This window comes from Sebastes fasciatus, chromosome 10 (assembly GCF_043250625.1).
Source record: "Sebastes fasciatus isolate fSebFas1 chromosome 10, fSebFas1.pri, whole genome shotgun sequence".
NCBI lineage: Eukaryota > Metazoa > Chordata > Actinopteri > Perciformes > Sebastidae > Sebastes > Sebastes fasciatus.
In genome coordinates, this window is record NC_133804.1 from 32,437,698 (window position 1) to 32,456,185 (window position 18,488).

Sequence of the window (18,488 nt, forward strand, 5' to 3'; positions counted from 1 at the left end):
CCTCCATAGTCAACATTGGTAGAGGAGTAAACAACTTCGGCGCTTTGCCTGAGAGGCTCTAAGCAGGGCAACAAAACCCACGTGTTCTGCGCTTTGAATTGTGGGTAAAACATGTCGGCTCCCTGTGGTCTCCATCCTGAGGAGCATCTCACCTTTAATGTGAACTCAGAGTTATAACAGGTTACAGACCAGGTATCGCTCCCCACTGACCGGTAGTCTGGTTTCTAACATTACCTGAGAAGATGTCTGAGCTCCACCGGGGGGAGAGTGTCTCCGGTCCCGGTCCCGGTCCCGGTCCCGGTCCCGGTCTCTCCAGAGCGGTGATCTCTGAGATGCTCCAGCAGAACTTTGAGAAGCTTCCTGACATCGATCAGAAGATCTTCCAGTACGGCCCGGTGTACCTGGGAGGTAACGGAGGGCTGGCCGGTCTGGTGGCGAACAGCTTGTACCGGAGAGCTCTGAACGTCAGACAGGCTGCTTTCACCTCCAGCCTCCCCATGGCGGTGCTGCCCTTCATCACCACCTACGCTCTCTACACCGCCACGGTGTCTGCACCTCTGCTGTCAGGTGACCTCACCTTCATCATCATCATCATCATCATCATCATCATCTCCTCTTTCTTCTTCTTCTCCTCCTTCTCCTCTTCTTCTTCTTCTTCTTCTTCTTCTTCTTCTTCTTCTTCTTTTTCTTCTTCTTCTTCTTCTTCTTATTCTTCTTTTTCTTCTTCTTCTTCTTCTTCTCCTCCTCTTCTTCTTCTCCTTCTTCTTCTTCTTCTTCTTCTTCTTCTTCTTCTCCTCCTCTTCTTCTTCTTCTTCTTCTTCTTCTTCTTCTTCTTCTTCTTCTTCTTCTCCTCCTTCTCCTCTTCTTCTTCTTCTTCTTCTTCTTCTTCTTCTCCTTCTTCTTATTCTTCTTTTTCTTCTTCTTCTTCTTCTTCTTCTCCTCCTCTTCTTCTTCCTTCTTCTTCTCCTTCTTTCTTCTTCTTCTCCTCCTCTTCTTCTTCTTCTTCTTCTTCTTCTTCTTCTTCTTCTTCTTCTTCTTCTTCTTCTTCTTCTTCTCCTCCTCTTCTTCTTCTTCTTCTTCTTCTTCTTCTTCTTCTTCTTCTTCTTCTTCTTCTTCTTCTTCTTCTTCTTCTTCTTCTCCTCCTCTTCTTCTTCTCCTTCTTTCTCCTCCTCCTCCTCCTTCTTCTTCCTCTTCTTCCTCCTCCTCCTCCTCCTCCTCCTCCTCCTTCTTCTTCTTCTTCTTTCTCCTCCTCCTCCTTCTCCTCCTCCTCCTCCTCTTCTTCTTCTCCTTCTTTCTTTCTTTCTCCTCCTCCTCCTCCTCCTCTTTATTCTTCTTCTGGATGTTTAAGACCTGTATGTCTGATTCTCAGTCGAGTGATGACATTGTCTTCCCTTCTTCTCCATCCCTCCTTCCTCCCTGCTCCTACATGTTTCTGTATTTTGTACAGATGCCTTCCAGTTTCCTGATCATCCCAGTTCTCCTGCCGTGCTGTTTGTGCATAATGTACAGATGAATGCTTTACTGAATGGAATTTGTAATTCGATATTCTTAATTCTGAGTGTCTGTTTGGTCTGAACAGGTGACCTCAACTGTCCCACCTGTGCCCTGATGAGAGGAGCGCTGGTCGGTGTGGTGGGTGGAGGTGTGTACCCCATCATCCTGGCTCTACCTGTGAATATCGGGCTCGCGACCAGGTACAACACAGCACCGATGCCGGAGAAGGGCAACCTGATCCGGTTCTGGATGGACCTCTCCAGGCCGGTCCTGAGGAGGATGAGGGCGGTTCTGGTGCTGCAGGCGGTATTCGGTACCTACCTGGGCTCCAGGCACTTTGACACCTACAACAAACTGGCTAAGATCACGTTTGGTTCAGGTGGAGAGGAACTCGGAGAATAAGCATGTACTCAACCTTGAAATAAACACAATGTTTGCACTGGTTCTCAGTGACTCCTGGGTTATATGTTTATCAAATTCACCATCTCATGTGGAATATGCCTGATACTTTTTACCCCACAAATAAAATTAAGTGTGGTATCGATCATCAAACTTTTTCAGCACATGGTTTAAAAAAAAAGAAATCAACATTTGGCATCATCTTAAAGGTCCCATATCGTGCTCATTTTCAGGTTCATACTTGTAAACATGTTCTAGTAGAAACACAAAATACATGCTTTAATGTTCAAACAACCCTTTATTTATCTCATACTGTCTGCCTGAATATACCTGTATTCACCCTCTGTCTGAAACGCTCCGTTTTAGTACATTTCAACGGAATTGCGTTGCTAGGCAACAGCTTGAGTCCATGTTTACTTCCTGTCAGCTGATGTTATTCACATACACTGCAACAGGAAATAAACTGGGACACATTTAGAATATTTATGTTTAAAACTGTGTAATGGTCTAAATATTGTATATTTGTGACATCACAAATGGACAGAAATCCTGATGGCTTGTTTCAAACAGTTTCTGTATACGGCTGTGTGTATTTATCTGTGGATTGAGCGTTTTGATACTTTCACAGTATTTATAAAGCACTTAAACCTGCTTTATTATATAAAAGACATGAAAATCTCACGTTTTACAATATGAGACCTTTTAAAGGTACAGCTGAAACAATTAATAGATTATCAAAATTCAAAAGAGATCCAATCAATTAATTGTAAGTCCTCTTTTACTACTACTACTTTTTCTGTTTTTATAAAATGTTATATGAAATATCTTTTGATTTTGGACAGTTGGTTGAACAAAAACAAGCAATTTGAAGAGGTCGCCTCGGGCTCTGGGAAAAGGTGAATTAACTGATCAATTTAGAAAGTAATAGGATGATTAATCAGTAAGAAAAGTGGTAACATTTTTATGTAGATTAATATTAAAAAAAACGAAAAAAATCCACAGAGCTTTTAAAAAGGTGCCGAATAAAAGAGGCTTTTTCTAAAAAAAAGAAAAAGATTATGAATTAATCATTTAAAAAATGTTGGCGGGTCCAAAATGAATGTTTTGTGTATCTCTGTGGAAGATATCTGACGTTTGGTTACCATTTCTATCAAGGTGTGACATCTAGTGGCTGAATGTTAATATTATTAATAGCACATTTAAATGAATGAATGAATTCATCTTTGGTGACTCATTTTTAAATGATGCCTGGATTGCAGATGAAATCTTGGATTTTCACAGCATTTGGGGGCATTTTCGTTCCTAATCCAACATTTTGAAAATGTCTAAATACCAGGGGGCTGATTGTGTGAATTCAAAGCAACGCTTCGTTTCATTGTTTTGTTCAAGGCACAAAGCTTGAACCGGCAGATCGAACCAAGCATCGTCATTAAAACAAAACAAACTGAAGGCAAATCAACTAAGCATGGTTTACTTTTATTAAAGACTTTTTAGGAACCAGTCACAAAAATTTTGCAGCGATGTTGGAGCCAAAATCGTGTCTGCTTGGCCTCAATAACCATGAAAAACACACTGAATGCACTCCACTCCTTGAACTGCACACAGCAACGCACGTGTGAAAGCAAAACATATTCAAAGATGGACTGATGTTAAAGGTCCCATATTGTAAAAAAGTGAGATTTTCATGTTTTTTATATTATAAAGCAGGTTTAGGTGCTATATAAATACTGTTAAACTATCAAAAGCTCAATATACTGAGAAATACACACAGCCCGTATTCAGAAATTGTGCATTTGAAACAAGCTGTCAGGATTTCTGTCCATTTGTGATGTCACAAATCTAAATTATATAGATCATTACACGGTTTTAAACATTCAAAATGTGTCCCAGTTTATTTCCTGTTGCAGTGGATGTAAATAACATCAGCTGACAGGAAGTAAACATGGACTCAAGCTGTTGCCTAGCAACGCAATTCCGTTGAAATGCACTAAAACTGAGCGTGGCAGAGGGTAAATACAGGTATATATTCAGGCAGACAGTTTGAGGAAAATAAAGTGTTTTTTTAACATAACAGCATGTAAATGTGTTCTAGTAGAAACACAAAATACAAGTATGAACCTGAACATGAGCACGATATGGGACCTTTAAGTAATGTGTTGCGATTGTCATTGAAAACACGTGTTCAACACAGGCAAATGTTTTATTAAAACACGTCTTCACCTTGAACGGCAGGTTTGACTTCACATCTCTGGCTCTCTAACTTATCTGGGGGGGAACGCGTTACAGGGAAAGCAAGTTTATCGATGACAAAATGAGGAGGGAGAACTAAAGTCAGTCTGTTATTGAGAGGGAAAGGTGCTTCTAAAGAGGAAACACTGACATCAATCAATTATAGCAAACTGAATAAGACTGTTATTTTTTAAAAGCTTATAATTACATAGTTCCCCGTTTCCCTCCTCGCCTCCCGCCACCCACCCTCAAACAAAAAATGGCTCTTGAATCACAACGAAACGGCCAAAAAAACGAAGCTCAGTGACGATCCCACAAAACAACACACTTCAAGTCAGAGGAACCTGAATTGTCATGACAACCAGTGATTCATATGGCACAAGTTTCCCTCTTTTAGACAGACAAAAGTCTCCAATTCATCGTCGTCCTTCCACAGAACATCACTACAAAGCGTGTAGTAATATCTTTACAAGGTGGATACGCTTAATGCCCCTTTAAAAAACACCTGTCGTAGCATGCTATCATCAGACTTCATATTCAGTAAAGGAAAAGTTACAATAAAAACTATACATCTGTCAGCACAGAAAAATCTCCATAAATATATCAGAACAACTGAACGTCAGTCAGAGAAACACTTCCTGAAGAGCAGAAAGATGAGGGGTAAATAAATGTCACCTGTACACAAATCTACACCTGGCTCCTAGCTCCCCTTGTGACTGTTAAGCTATACTGTAGTTGTCTCGCATTACTGGCACAATACACTTAAAAAGTAGTAAACAGTTCATATTCCCCACCCCAAAATAAGATACAATAAATTAAAATACAATAAGAGATGAGCGATCTCTCCAGTCATTCTCATGCAAAACGAGACTGAACGGACATGAATGCATCTGAACACACTCGCACACGTAAAAAAAGTACACGTGAGATGAACTGGTCCTCTTCTGTCTTCCCGGGTACACACTATTCCTTCAGTAGACCTATAAAATTAGACAGCTGATACGGGCTAGCCAGCGCCCTTCACATCATTGTAAGTTTCATTACAGTACATTACAAGTAAAAGTCAAATTAAATACCGAGACAAGGCCTTGGACCAAAGGGGAAGAGGAGAAAGAGGAAAAAAGGGAGAGAGGATCAAATACAAAAACAACAATCAGTAGGAATTTTATAAAGTGGTTTTCCCTGTAACTGTACTCTCTATAGTAGTAAACATGTCTTCACAGAGTAAACACAGATGGAGGGAAGGGGTGAAGGAGAGGCTGTAACCCTCTCCAACATACTGTACCTCATCACTGATAGTTAAGATGCTGCAAAGGCATTTTGCTCCAGTTTCATAGCTTCACTTTACCAATTTTGTTCTTTTTAATTTATTTTTTAACACTCTTCTTGATGAATCCTGTTCACCGTGTTTCTTTTTTTTTCTTCATAATTTCTTCATAGAAAAACACCTAAGTACCAGCTAGGTTCCTTCACAGTTCATTTTTAGTGCAACGAGAACACACGATCCCTCGCAGGTGGCAGAGGGTCAGCTGCTGTCACTGCCTCATGTCTTCCCCAGAACGTTAGACCTGACGGGAGGAAAGAGAGGAGAGGTCGATGAAGGACGGTGTGTCGATACAGAGTCCCCCCGATGCAAACTGAACCTCCATCAAAATCCTAAATACTGTTTCTTGAGGCTGTAGGGCTGTGCGATAGCATCATTGTATTCTTATCTTTACCTTCTTAATTATGCTGTTTTTAATGCAGATCTTGTGTAATATGGGTAAAGTGTAATATATGTTGTTTTGGAGCCAAACATGATGTTGACACATACTGAGGTTGTGGCGTAATTCACTGTTAGAAACACTGGGTGGCGCTGTGTTAATTGCCTGACCCAGCCACGGGTATATAGGTAGGAATACTGCTGTTTATTCACTATGTTGAACAACAGTACACATATAGAGTACATAGTGCATAGTATGCAGCCCCAAGCTGACAGGAAGTAAACATGGACCCAAGCTGTTGCCTAGCAACGCAATTCCATTGAAACGTTCTATAGAATCTCTCATCTTACCTGAGTGCTTTCCATCTGTCCTTCTCGACCTGGTTCTCTGGACTCTCGCTCTCATAGGACGCGAGGTAGAGTCCTGGAGGGAGAATAAGTAAAGAGGATCGGTTAGTGAGAGCAAACAACCACAAACTATAGAGGAAATACTTGGATCAACATGTGAAGAAGTTCCTAAGAAGTAAAACATCAGGTTCTGACCGTCCTCGCTGAAGATGGGAGCAGTGTGGAGGTAGTGTAGGATGGCCCGGTCCTGCTCGAATGGACACTCCACCTGTTTCCACGTCATGAACTCTCCGACCTGCCGAGCCAACTCCACAAATTTCTAAGGAACAAAATTGCATTGAGTACATGTGTTTTAAGGGTTAAAATGAGGCGGGGGTCAGAGGAAAAGGTGACGGGCTCACCTCAAAGTTGACGTGGCCGTTGGGCAGCCGATTGGCGCATCCTTCGTTCAGGAAGTAGATGTCTTTGATCAGCAGACTGAAGAAGGGAATCACAATCTGAAGAGAGAAAACAGGCAGGGAGATGTTGGGAATATTGATGTTGAGATGAGAATGACAGATTGAATGGATGCCAGCGTGCTGTCAGAGTGATGTTGGGCAGCGATGGCGGTGCTGAGCTTTACCCTCTCTCTGTTGCTGTTGGCGGTCCGAGAGCGATGTGCGGCCCCCCTCAGCGCCGTCCTGTAGTTGTAAAAGTTCCCCGTAGGATCCATCTGATGCTGTCAGAGCAAACAACAACAACTGTCAAGTTCAAGTCATTACCCGTCTCGTACCTCTCAGGCGGTGAATAGCTGCATTGTGTTTACCTCTAGAATGAAGAACTTGGCAGTCTTGGCTTTGCCCCAAGTCTTCTTCAGCCGCGACACGGGACTCATGTTCATACCGGCTACGGGAGGAAGAATGGATTATGGATACCAGCTCGAGCAGGAGGATTCTCAGTAATTACACTCTTGCATAATTAGACTCACAGATGATGGCCATGAGGGAGTTGAAGTTCCCGATGTTGAAACACTCCCTGGCAACGTCAATGAAGAACTCTATCACCTGAGCCCTCTGCTTCTTCTTCGCTGGCTGCACAAAGAAAAGGACAAGAGGTTTTGTTGTTTCTAGGGCTGTCAAAGTTAACGCAATAATAACGCTAACCCTAAACTAGAGTGAACTGGTATCATACTAGAAAACCCTAAAGAATCCATTACTACTAACCATGTCACACTAGCCTGACAAGAAGGAGGTTAAATAACGCTACAAACTTATGCAAAATTTGGGTGAGGAAAAACTGGCATTGCCATTTTCAAAGGGGTCCCTTGACCTCTGACCTCTAGATATGTGAATGTAAACGGGTTCTATGGGTACCCACGAGTCTCCCCTTTACAGACATGCCCACTTTATGATAATCACATGCAGTTTGGGGCAAGTCATAGTCAAGTCAGCACACTGACACACTGACAGCTGTTGTTTTCTGTTGGGCTGCAGTTTGCCATGTTATGATTTGAGCATATTTCTTTATGCTAAATGCAGTACCTGTGAGGATTTCTGGATTATATCTCTCATTGTTTTGTGTTGTTAATTGATTTACAATAATAAATATATGAATACATTTGCATAAAGGAAGCATATTTGCCCACTCCCATGTTGATAACAGTATTAAATACTTGATAAATCTCCCTTTAAGGTACATTTTAAACAGATAAAAAATGTGCGATTAATCACGATTAAACATTTTAATTGATTGAACAGCCCTAGCTGTTTCATATTTACTTTATTTTTCGCGGTGAATGTTATCCCTCTCTACACGTACTAACAGTTAAAATATCTAGTGACAGTGTAGTAACACAAAGTAACCACTAGGAGACAGTGACGCTCCATAACAACTAAACTCTCTTTGTCTGCTGCCCCTCTATGTGTTTGTAACTGTACTGCAATATTACGTTTTTTCCAGGAATTATGATTTGAAATATGAAAATGAAATACAGGACTGGAGCAGGAATATGACCGTACATATATTGTAAAATGCTCATCCAAGTATACTCTATGGTGACATTTTCAGCAGCATGTTTCAGACATAAATCAGAACTGTGCATAACAACATGTCTCCTCCGTATTCATGTTCATGTCTACTTCATGATTAAAGTGCTTTTCATCAGTGGTCGTCCTAGTTTGTGACCAGGAACCAGGTGTTCCTCTTCATTTTTGTCATAATGAGTACATTTGTGCTTCTAGAGTCTGATGTCAGAACATATGAGCACCAGGTGTACCAAACATTTGCCACTCACCATGCAGATCTCAGTGGCCACCAGGTAACACAGTCTGTTGAACCACCTGACATAAGCCTCCAGGTTGGAGGTTTTCTTCTTCTGGTCACCGAAGCACGGCTGCACAAACAACAACAACACAAACGTGCGCACAAAGTCAGTATAGGAAGCGTTACCGTGGGGGAATTCCTCTGATCCTCATTAGCTTCCTATCTACAGGCTGACCCCCCCTATGTGAGTGTAATTGACAAAGACAGCGAGCTGGGAGCAGAAATAACACGATCAATGGAGAGAAAAGGAGAAAAAACACAACATAGAGGGACAGACGGAGAGGAGATGAGCGAGAGAGACGGCGGCCGAATACGGAGAAAAAACAAAGAAGAGAGAGTGGAAACATTCAACAGTTATACAGGGAGGGAAGATGAAGCATTGAGTGTGTGCTCGCTGCAGTTTGTGGTATTACAATGCTGCGCTGTACGTGACTTTAGTGGCCTGCTGACATTTATATGGACCATTAAAGAAGCTAATCCGGATCAGACCCCAACAACACAATATACAAAGCTTTTCACTGTGACAGCTATTCTCAATCCCCAACATAACAGAGCTGTTGTGGTTTGACCCGAGGACAGACTACAGGTTTCCACTGATATGACAAAATAGAATTCGGTAACACAGGTTCATGGTAATTAGGTGATAATTGGCAAGTAATCTAGTTGAAATTTCTTTCAAATTACTGCTAAATTTTCCCAATATTTACCTCAAAATTTATAGAAAAATTACTTTGTTTGGCTGTCTTGACTCTGGATTTTTATTATTATTATTAGGGCTACAGTGAGGAAAAAAATAATCTGAGATTTCGAGAAAAAAAGTCGTAAAATTACAAGAATAAAGTCATAGGTTTTACGTGTTATTTTAGAGGGAAAATAGAGCAGCTTGTGTGAAAATGAGGAACATGGGGCCTCTTGTGAAGTTAAACTTTAGTTTAGGTTTCACAAATAAGGAAATATTTCATCTTTTGGCTCATCAGAATCATCAGTATCAGGACCTTGAAAAGATTGTGCAAGAAACTGCGTTGTCCTCTCCCCCGTTTTGTTGGTTGCTGGTAATATGTTTTCATAATATTACGACTTTTTTTCACGTAAAGTTATGACTTTATTCTCGTAATATTAAAAAAAAATATTCTGGTAAAGTTATGACTTTATTCTCACAATATTCCGACTTTTTTTTACGTAAAAATACAACTTTATTGTCGTAATATTACGACTTTTTTACGTAAAAATACGACTTTATTCTCGTAATTTTACGACTTTTTTTCTCGTAAAGTTATGACTTTATTCTCGTAATATTACGACTTTTTTCTCGAAATCTCAAATTTTCTTCCCTCAATGTAGCCCTATTACTCCGTCTTAATTATAAACATTGTTTACTAATTCTATTCCACTATTTCCCAATAAGCAGTAATAAATAGCTGGTGATTTATTTAATATATTTCCAGGACAGGAATACAAAGTTAATTGATGTGCTTTATTTTAAAAAACCTCCCTGAATCATGACATCAGCTGCCGGGTTACATTTGTGTCGACAATAAGTGAGATTTGTGTCTAATCAGAAGTGTCTTCTCAGCGGCTTCTCAAACTAAAGGGCCCTCTTTTAACCATTATATGCTATTTCAGCATATAATTATTAAATAATGTTTATATGAAAGTCATTTTTTAGGTAAATATTTTGGGGTAATTTGGCATTAATTCCCAAAGAAATTTCAAATAGGTTACTTTCTAATTATCACCTCATTACCATGAAATATGCGGACCCGTAAAATGAAGCGTTACCCAGAATTCATACATGAAAATACTGCTGACTAGGGCGATTTATAGACGCTCAAAATAAAAAGTTTACCTGGGTTCCGTCTAGCGGGTCTTTCTGAACGAAGGCTTGGACAAACTCCTCTGGCTTGATGTGACTCAGATGTTCCTGGAAAACACACACAACGGGGGTGGGGGAGGTCGTCCCATTAATAATTCTTTCATTTCAGTAATGGAAGGCAATCAATAAGAGGAAGTAATGACTCACTGGAATCACATTTCCTCAGAGCAACACTTCACGTCTATTAAAAGACAACCGTGCAGTCACATGCGTGTGCAATAATCATCACAATGATTCATTAGACTCGACTCGTGATATAATCCGGAAGCACAACAGTGCTGCGCCCGTGCATCCCACACACGGCGGCGGTGACAGAGAGCACAATGGCATCTAATTCGTTTTAATCAGAATTCACATGTTACTACAATAGATAGTTCTGTATGTGTGTGTACATGCCTGTCCCTCTCTCTTTCTCTCTCTCTCTCTCTGTGTGTGTGTGTGTGCCAGAGTGTGAAGCTGTCAGGTCACATATATCCACAGCGGGTTTTATCCCCTTTGTTTGAAGCCTCAGGCACATCACTGACTTCTGGGGTGATGTCACCGCTCAGACAAGGGTACAAGCTTTACTCACACACACACGCACACACATACACACACATACACACACACACACACCCCACCCCCCAGATCCACGTGTCCACATCAAGACACACATGAATAGACTGAAGGCACCATGCATGCAATGTGAGGGACACTGCAGAGATCCTCTTTGTTCATGTATGTAGCGTTGCATTATTCCCTTTGTTCTTCTGATTCTGCTGGGTGAAGACCAGTTAGCGCTGACGAGTCATAATCAAGGTTACGCTACAAGATCACAATGTGAAGTGATTCTGCCAATTTTTAGTTAGCTGTTACACCTCCCATCTTCTTTCTTTTGTTCTTTCAAAGTCATTTATTTAATCACCCCTCGTATCTCTTTCTATCCATCTCCTCGTTTGATGTCTTATATTCTTAACTTCCGTGTCCTTGACTTGGACTATGTCTCCACCCGTGCTTCCCCATCCGTCTCTCCACCCATCTAACATCCTCTCTGCTCCTCCTCGTCCATCCTTGTTATCATCCCTTACCCTGACCTTTGTGTAACCCTCCCCTCCCTCTCCCTCTCCTCACCAGCTCCACGTGGGTGAGCTGCTGTGCCAGTGTGTACGGGTCGTTGCAGATGGAGAGCATGTCCTTCTGGATGGGCGGAGGCTTGGTTTTGAAGGCCACCAGCTTGTCAGAGATGGAGGAGGCGTTGAGGGAGACCTTGAGGATGCTCTCTTCCCCCTGGCTCATCAGGGCCAGCCGCTGGCTCAGCTTCTGCAACACCTGGTTCAGGGTTTTCCAGTAGGCCTGAGGGGAGGAGAGGAGAGGAGAGGAGAGGAGAGGAGAGGAGAGGAGAGGAGAGGAGAAGAGGAGAGGAGAGGAGAGGAGAGGAGAGGAGAGGAGAGGAGAGGAGAGGAGAGGAGAGGAGAGGAGAGGAGAGGAGAGAAGAGGAGAGGAAGAGAGGAGAAGAAGAGAGGAGAGGAAAGGAGAGGAGAGGAGAGGAGAGGAGAGGAGAGGAGAGGAGAGGAGAGGAGAGGAGAGGAGAGGAGAGGAGAGGAGAGGTAGAGGAGAGGAGAGGAGAGGAGAGGAGAGGAGAGGAGAGGAGAGGAGAGGAGAGGAGAGGAGAGGAGAGGAAAGGAGAGGAGAGGAGAGGAGAGGAGAGGGGGAGGAGAGGAGAGGAGAGAAGAGGAGAGGAAGAGAGGAGAGGAGAGGAGAGGAGAGGAGAGGAGAGGAGAGGAGAGGAGAGGAGAGGAGAGGAGAGGAGAGGAGAGGAGAGGAGAGGGGGAGGAGAGGAGAGGAGAGAAGAGGAGAGGAAGAGAGGAGAGGAGAGGAGAGGAGAGGAGAGGAGAGGAGAGGAGAGGAGAGGAGAGGAGAGGAGAGGAGAGGAGAGGAGAGGAGAGGTAGAGGAGAGGAGAGGAGAGGTAGAGGTAGAGGAGCTGTCAATAACGACTTTAATGAATAATTCATTAATGCTTCATAGATCAGTAACAGGCAGTAACAGTTCCTCTGGGTTGCCAGGTTGGGAGCCAGCTCTGTATTTTAGAACAACATCTCTATTCTCAGCACCATTTTGACTTTATCTGACGGTGTTTGAACGGATCTAATGAGCCCAAGAATTAAGTTTTCAGTTTAATCAAAATGTGTTTTCGAGGTTTTGCGCTGTGTGTGTGTTCTGTGTGCAGGAATGTGTATTTCTGCGCCCCTCCCTCCAGATGACTGGTCACCGAGGTCGTTCGGTCAGTCTGTCTCACCAATGACCCAGAGCCAAAGCTCCCACATGTATGCACACACACACGCACACGCACACGCACACGCACACACACACACACACACATACACTGTAGACAGCAAGCTGCAAATAGCAGCACATTCATCACCACCTGCCCTTCCTCCTCTTTCTGTCCTCTCTTCACCTCCCTCCGTTATTCCCGGTCTTCCACTCTGACTCCATCTCCCTCCTCCCTCCTCCCTTCTCCTCCTCCGCGCCCCCTGTACCCCCCCCCCCCCGCCCCTGTTTCCTCCATCCATCTCCCTCTCTCTATTTCCCCCCTCGAGGCTGCAGATAGAGCCACTCCTCCCTCTCTAACATCCTTCCTTCCTCTCCTGTAATGTAAGATTGTGTAACGCTGAGCTGTGGCTGCTCACCCTAAACTGACACTCTGACTCCTTCCATCACCCCCGCTACAGCCGTGGCGAGAATAATTGAATTTCGTTCCCCATCAGAGCATTTTTCTCACTGCAGCTATACGGCTTATGAAAGCTATATAATGGCAACGACTGCACTAGTACGGATCTAAATCAGGAGTCTCACAAAGCCTGTCACAAATTATTATCCTGTAGGAACGGATAACTTCATGAGGAGCATATTGTTATTTCACGTCTTTATGAACACACATCCTTTCAAAGAATTCCTGTCTTTTGGTGATGATGACTGGACCGCTATCATCCCGTAATTGGGCTGCAAACCGGACACCTTGCATGTTGTGGTGGTGGAGAGGAGGACACTGAACAAACTGTTTTCCTGGATCATGGATCATCCTCTCCACCACCTGCTGGAGAGACAGCGGAGCTCTTTCTCTAACAGACTGATTCAGCTTCGCCGTCACAAGAACAGATACAGGAAATCTTTCCTGCCAAAGCAATAACTCTGTTCAACACCTCACCTCCGTCTGACAGAGAACTCAGCTCCATAGCTTCATGTCTCGACCAGACTCCATTCTGTTTAGTCTCTAATAATCCTGCACATGTAGAATTTTGCACAGCTACATTATGCACATTTACTACCTCAATTATTTTTTTTATTAAAGAACAAAATATTAAAAAATGTTTGGATATAGAAGTGCCCTTTAAACCATCTTATTTTATATTGTTCGTAATAAGATATTACTTCTCAGAGTCCAACTTTTACTTGCTAAAAAGATGATTACAGTCTCCTGGTTGAGGCCTCAGTAACACAACGGAGGGAGAAAGTTAAAGAGGTTTACTTCATGGAAAACATCACTGCAAGGTTACAACTAGGGACAGATGTGTTCTTAACTAAATGGTCCGCAATAACTTCATTTTTCTTAATTGATGTGAACTAAATGAATATGTAACAACCTGGGGATTTTTATTTATTTTTATTTTTCTATTCATTTTTGTTGATATTTATTTATTTTCGTTGTGATTTATTATCACTATTTACTTTGTTTCTCTTTATTATTATTTGATTTATTCATTTATTATTATTATTAATATTATTATTATGTAAAAAATGTTCCCTATTTATTTTTGTTTATTATTATTCCTATTCTGAAAAGCGCTATATAAGTTGAATTTATTATTATTATTATTATTATATTTTTCTTATTCTTTTATCTCTATTTTCTAACTTTATCCCTCATTTTTATTTTATTTTCATTTATTTATCTATTTATTTATTCTTTTTCAATTCCTTTTCTATACTTATCTTATCTTCTCTCCTAATATAAGTATAAATAAACATGTTATTTTTCCTCCCTGTACATCTATGTACTCTCTGGGCCTATGGACGAAAAAATATTCCTCAGTCCTACTTAATGGAACAATGTGTGGACATTTTGGGGATGCCGAAGCTCACGGATTGCCTCCTAAGGAACACTTATGACTCTGTTGTGTCGTGTCAAAACATGTGTTCAAAGAAAAAAGAACAAAACATTGTACCTTGGACACTTGCTAATGTATATAGTATGTTATTCTATGTTTATAATTTAGATTTGTTATGCTAGTTGTAGTAGTCAGGTATATATTTATACTGTATTCCAATATTCTTTATATTATGTATTCTATGGATATATTTCTTTAGTGTTGACATGTGCATTTTATGTACTGTTCCTGTGCATTGCTTGGATAACCTGCTGCTGTGCTGTACATCTATCTACCTATCTATCTATCTATCTATCTATCTATCTATCTATCTATCTATCTATCTATCTATCTATCTATAGTGTACCTCGTCACACGGAGCTATCCTGTGGATGATGTCTTTAAGGTGTCCGACCATCTTCTCGTCCCTGAAGTCAGTCGGGAACGTCTCCGTCCACTCCGTCAGCAGCTGCAGGATCTTGGGACCGAACTTGCGCACTTTGGCCTGTTGTTGAAGAAGTGAAAGAGGTTCAGTTGTGGTCAACGTTTGTGACTCCACTCAGCAAAACACAAAAACACAATGATAGAGTCAGCAATCAGCAATGTGCCTGCCTGTGTTTCCTGTTCACCGTCTCGTGCATGCTCATACAGGAGTTATGTATTTGTGTTCTGGGCGTGGTGCAGTGCTGACCGTATCGAGTGGGCTCTGGTCCAGCTGCTGCTGTTTGATGCACAGCTCACACACCCTGGACAGCAGCTCCGGAGGAGGGATGAACAGACGAGCGCTCAGCAGGAAGGTAAACACATAGGCTTTCTGTCAGAGGACAGAGGGAGACATTCAGCTAAGACACTGCCACTACATCAATAAACTGCAGCTTTCTGTAATTAAAAGACTTTCAACAGAGACGTGGGGACAATAATCTAATTGGCAGTACTGTCAGTACCGAACTGAAACGGGCTTTCTGATAACGAACAGTGGAGTTCATTTCCGCTCACCTCGGGGTAGTAATCGGCAGTGGGCACCAGGTTATGGATCAGGGTGTCCAGGGAGGCGGATGTGATCGGGGGCCCGTCGGCCAGGCAGGCGTCGGGCCCCGGGCCCTCCTGCGGGGCCTCCTCCTCCTCCTCAGGCTCAGCACAGGCCAGATGGGGGCTGAAGCCACTGGGAGTGGTGAACATGGTGCCTGAGCACACAGTCTGGGGCATTCCTGTCTAAAACACAAACAGACAGGCAGAAAATCAACCTGTCAGCAGGATGTCGACAGAATGAGGAAATGGAAACTCAAGTACATTATTGGCTTTAGTTCGATTTGGTAAGAGGAAATGTATTTAATGCATCTTTCACACACTCGCTGCAACAGATCTGCGGAGCTGAATTTTCAAACACACTCCTCTCTCCTGATGTATCATCTCCTGTTCACTCTCATCCTGCAGCTACACACTCATTCCATCCGACTGACGACCCGCTGCCGTCGTCGGGGGATACGGAATACCAGCTGCCCCCCGTCTCCCGTCTCCCACGACGACAAACACAGAGGACAGAATGAAAATGTGGGTCACTCGGTCGCCGTGGAGACTGTTGCTGCAGCCCTTGAAAGCGATCGCGTGGCCTCCATCTGTGCCCTGTACGTCTACCCCTTTAAGAATAAGCCTTGGGTTACACGTTTTAAAAATTCAACATGTTCTTTCCCTCAAAGGACCGACGCTGCTGCAGCTGTAGCGGAGAAGCACTTAACTGCACCGTACGCTAGAGTAGAGATACTACGGAAACAGAGAGCATCGTGGTCCTCAGGGTGCAATTATCATCATCACCTTAAAGTCATCTACATGCAGCTGATGAATTATAGAGAACCCCTTCTTCATTAACACGTTTGAAAATGGCAAGAGGAAATAGAAGATATTGGTTAGGCTTTGCTGTGCTCCCGCTGACGGAACCTGGTGACTACGTCTACCTGAATCACTCATCATCGCCGAGGAAGACTGCGGTCTCTGGGTGCCTTCAGGCAAGTTCAGCGGCACAAAGCGGAGGAGTCACGGGAAGGGCAGCAGACCCACAGTGAGACCTTGAGCAACATGCAGGAAGTTATTTCAGGTGTAAACACGCCTAATTCTTCCTGCTTTTTGTAGCTCAGACAACAGCTCGGGCTGGGGGCAGAATCAGTACATACAAATATACACCCTAATAGATCGCTCTAGGGATGACGTATCTTTGTAGGCCAACCAGGAAGTTAGCATCTCCCTGGTTCCCTCGACAAAGAGCCAATGGGATTGTTCGAATTGGGTTTTGGATTATTGCAGAAAATAAGCTCTGTGGCAAACACACGTTTATGATATTTACAAGTTTTGTTCAGCAAGATAATCTCCACAAATGAACAACACTTTAATGATTTTTGAAGTGTGAATGCAATCGGCATGTAAAACGCTAACGTTAGGCTATAAACGAACTACACCACGGTCGCATTGGTGAGAGTATACACACAACGAGGCTGCAAAGGTGGACGAGTCGCCGAGATGACATGTAGTAGTCTCATTTAGCCACTTGTTAGTAACCGTCTTTTTTAGGATTGGAGCAAATAAGATTAAAAAAAGGTTATTTTTATGAAACAGTCGCTATATCATGACAGTAGTACATGAAACAGGTAACCTGAAAAAAATCATGTGCCTCTGTGTCCTCCGGTGCTCCTAACGGCATCTGCAAGATTTCACAGACCGGAGGAAAACAAGCAGTAAGAGCTGATCTGAGGTCTGCTGTCCATCTGCCGTCTATGAGAGCCGGCTGTCAATCACTCGCAAACTCCGACCAAACGGTCAAACTAGGCAGCGCTGATCAAATATGAATCAATATTCTGTTACGTTAATGCCTATTACTCTCCTCAGATGTTTTCAGAATCATCTTGTAGTGCACGGTTTAGCTGTACAATGAGAACGTTTCTGACCCGGCAGCCATGTTGGGATATCTTGAAGGAACGTCAAACACCGGTCACATGACCGGAGCTCAGCCAATAGGAACGCTCTCTCTCTGAAATGACCTGTGATTGGTCAAAGTCTCCCGTCACGGGTTAGATGTTCTAAAGCCTGAAAGCAGAGCCATGAGGAGGAGCAGAAGTCTAGTTATCTCTCAGAACACTTGAATTACAATATGCTGAAAGGTTATTATGGGATTTTTGCACAATGATGCCAAAAATATATACTGCCTACTGCAGCTTTAAGCTTGTGTTAACCACAGACCTTATCTCAGGCATCTAAAAAAACAAACCATTGGCTATCAGGCGTGGGAACCAGAAGTGCTAAAATGCAAACTCATTTCCGGGTTTTGGGACTCATTCCTGCAGCACTCTATAGTCTATACGCACACAAATAATACAATTTCAGAGAGGTAACAGTTAAAAGAAAATCTGCATGCTTTGGCCTTATCGGCCATCATCTTAATTCACTGGAGGAAACCTAGGAATGGTCCAGGTTTGCTGCAGTCGTCTCATCCTCTGGTGACCTTCAGCTTCCCTTCCCCCACCCCCCCGTCGCCTATCAGCCACTTCGATAAACCGGTGTCACGGGTCCCTGGGGTGAAAGGTCAAGCGCGCTGACTGGTGTGTAGAAAGCGCAGCTCATGTCTCAAGTTTCCTGTGTGAGGGGTTCAGCTCTCCTTTGTTCTCCCCCTACACTTATTCATGCACTTGTACACACACACACACACACACACACACCTAGACACGACTGCACACAGACATGCAGGCACACTAAAGGCTGGGGGGATGGGGAGGGTTTTTTACAGCCTTCCTTCCGACTTACGCCGCTGACACCCGTGGCCATATCTCTTATAATATATGTTGTGGTTAAAAGAGGGCCGACATCTTCTTGTCTGCTCCTCGGAGCTATAATAGCGGCCTGCGAGAGAGGAAAAGAGGACGTGTTTAATGGAGCAGATAACACTCAGGACATGTGATGGAGCTGTATCAATCTAAATATTGAAGCTACACAACACACTTAATAGATACAAATAACTTCCATCCCCGA

At 43.0% G+C, this 18,488-nt stretch overlaps 2 protein-coding genes across 7 annotated transcripts in view; one reads left to right on the top strand and one right to left on the bottom strand.

The window, feature by feature from the left end:
- The first annotated feature begins 81 nt into the window (after positions 1–81).
- Positions 82–18,488, top strand: part of tmem126a (transmembrane protein 126A) — a 592,581-nt gene continuing 574,174 nt past the window's right edge. Inside the window, exons 1-2 of one of the 2 annotated variants that reach the window (XM_074647551.1) lie at positions 82–567; positions 1,580–1,924. In XM_074647551.1, the coding sequence (XP_074503652.1) occupies positions 243–567; positions 1,580–1,896 (642 nt within the window). In that variant the 5' untranslated portion in view covers positions 82–242 and the 3' untranslated portion in view covers positions 1,897–1,924. Of the gene's footprint in view, positions 568–1,579; positions 1,926–18,488 lie in introns of those variants that run through there. The other variant, XM_074647553.1, reaches the window with a different exon arrangement.
- Positions 3,354–18,488, bottom strand: part of LOC141774733 (ras-GEF domain-containing family member 1C-like) — a 72,006-nt gene continuing 56,871 nt past the window's right edge. For all 5 annotated transcript variants that reach the window (XM_074647526.1, XM_074647528.1, XM_074647527.1 and 2 more), the window contains exons 2-14: positions 15,471–15,686; positions 15,166–15,288; positions 14,842–14,979; positions 11,457–11,678; positions 10,320–10,394; positions 8,445–8,543; positions 7,140–7,242; positions 6,978–7,057; positions 6,795–6,890; positions 6,574–6,669; positions 6,368–6,491; positions 6,176–6,248; positions 3,354–5,690 (exon numbers count right to left, since the gene is read on the bottom strand). In XM_074647526.1, the coding sequence (XP_074503627.1) occupies positions 5,666–5,690; positions 6,176–6,248; positions 6,368–6,491; positions 6,574–6,669; positions 6,795–6,890; positions 6,978–7,057; positions 7,140–7,242; positions 8,445–8,543; positions 10,320–10,394; positions 11,457–11,678; positions 14,842–14,979; positions 15,166–15,288; positions 15,471–15,686 (1,470 nt within the window). In that variant the 3' untranslated portion in view covers positions 3,354–5,665. The remainder of the gene's footprint in view (positions 5,691–6,175; positions 6,249–6,367; positions 6,492–6,573; positions 6,670–6,794; positions 6,891–6,977; positions 7,058–7,139; positions 7,243–8,444; positions 8,544–10,319; positions 10,395–11,456; positions 11,679–14,841; positions 14,980–15,165; positions 15,289–15,470; positions 15,687–18,488) is intronic.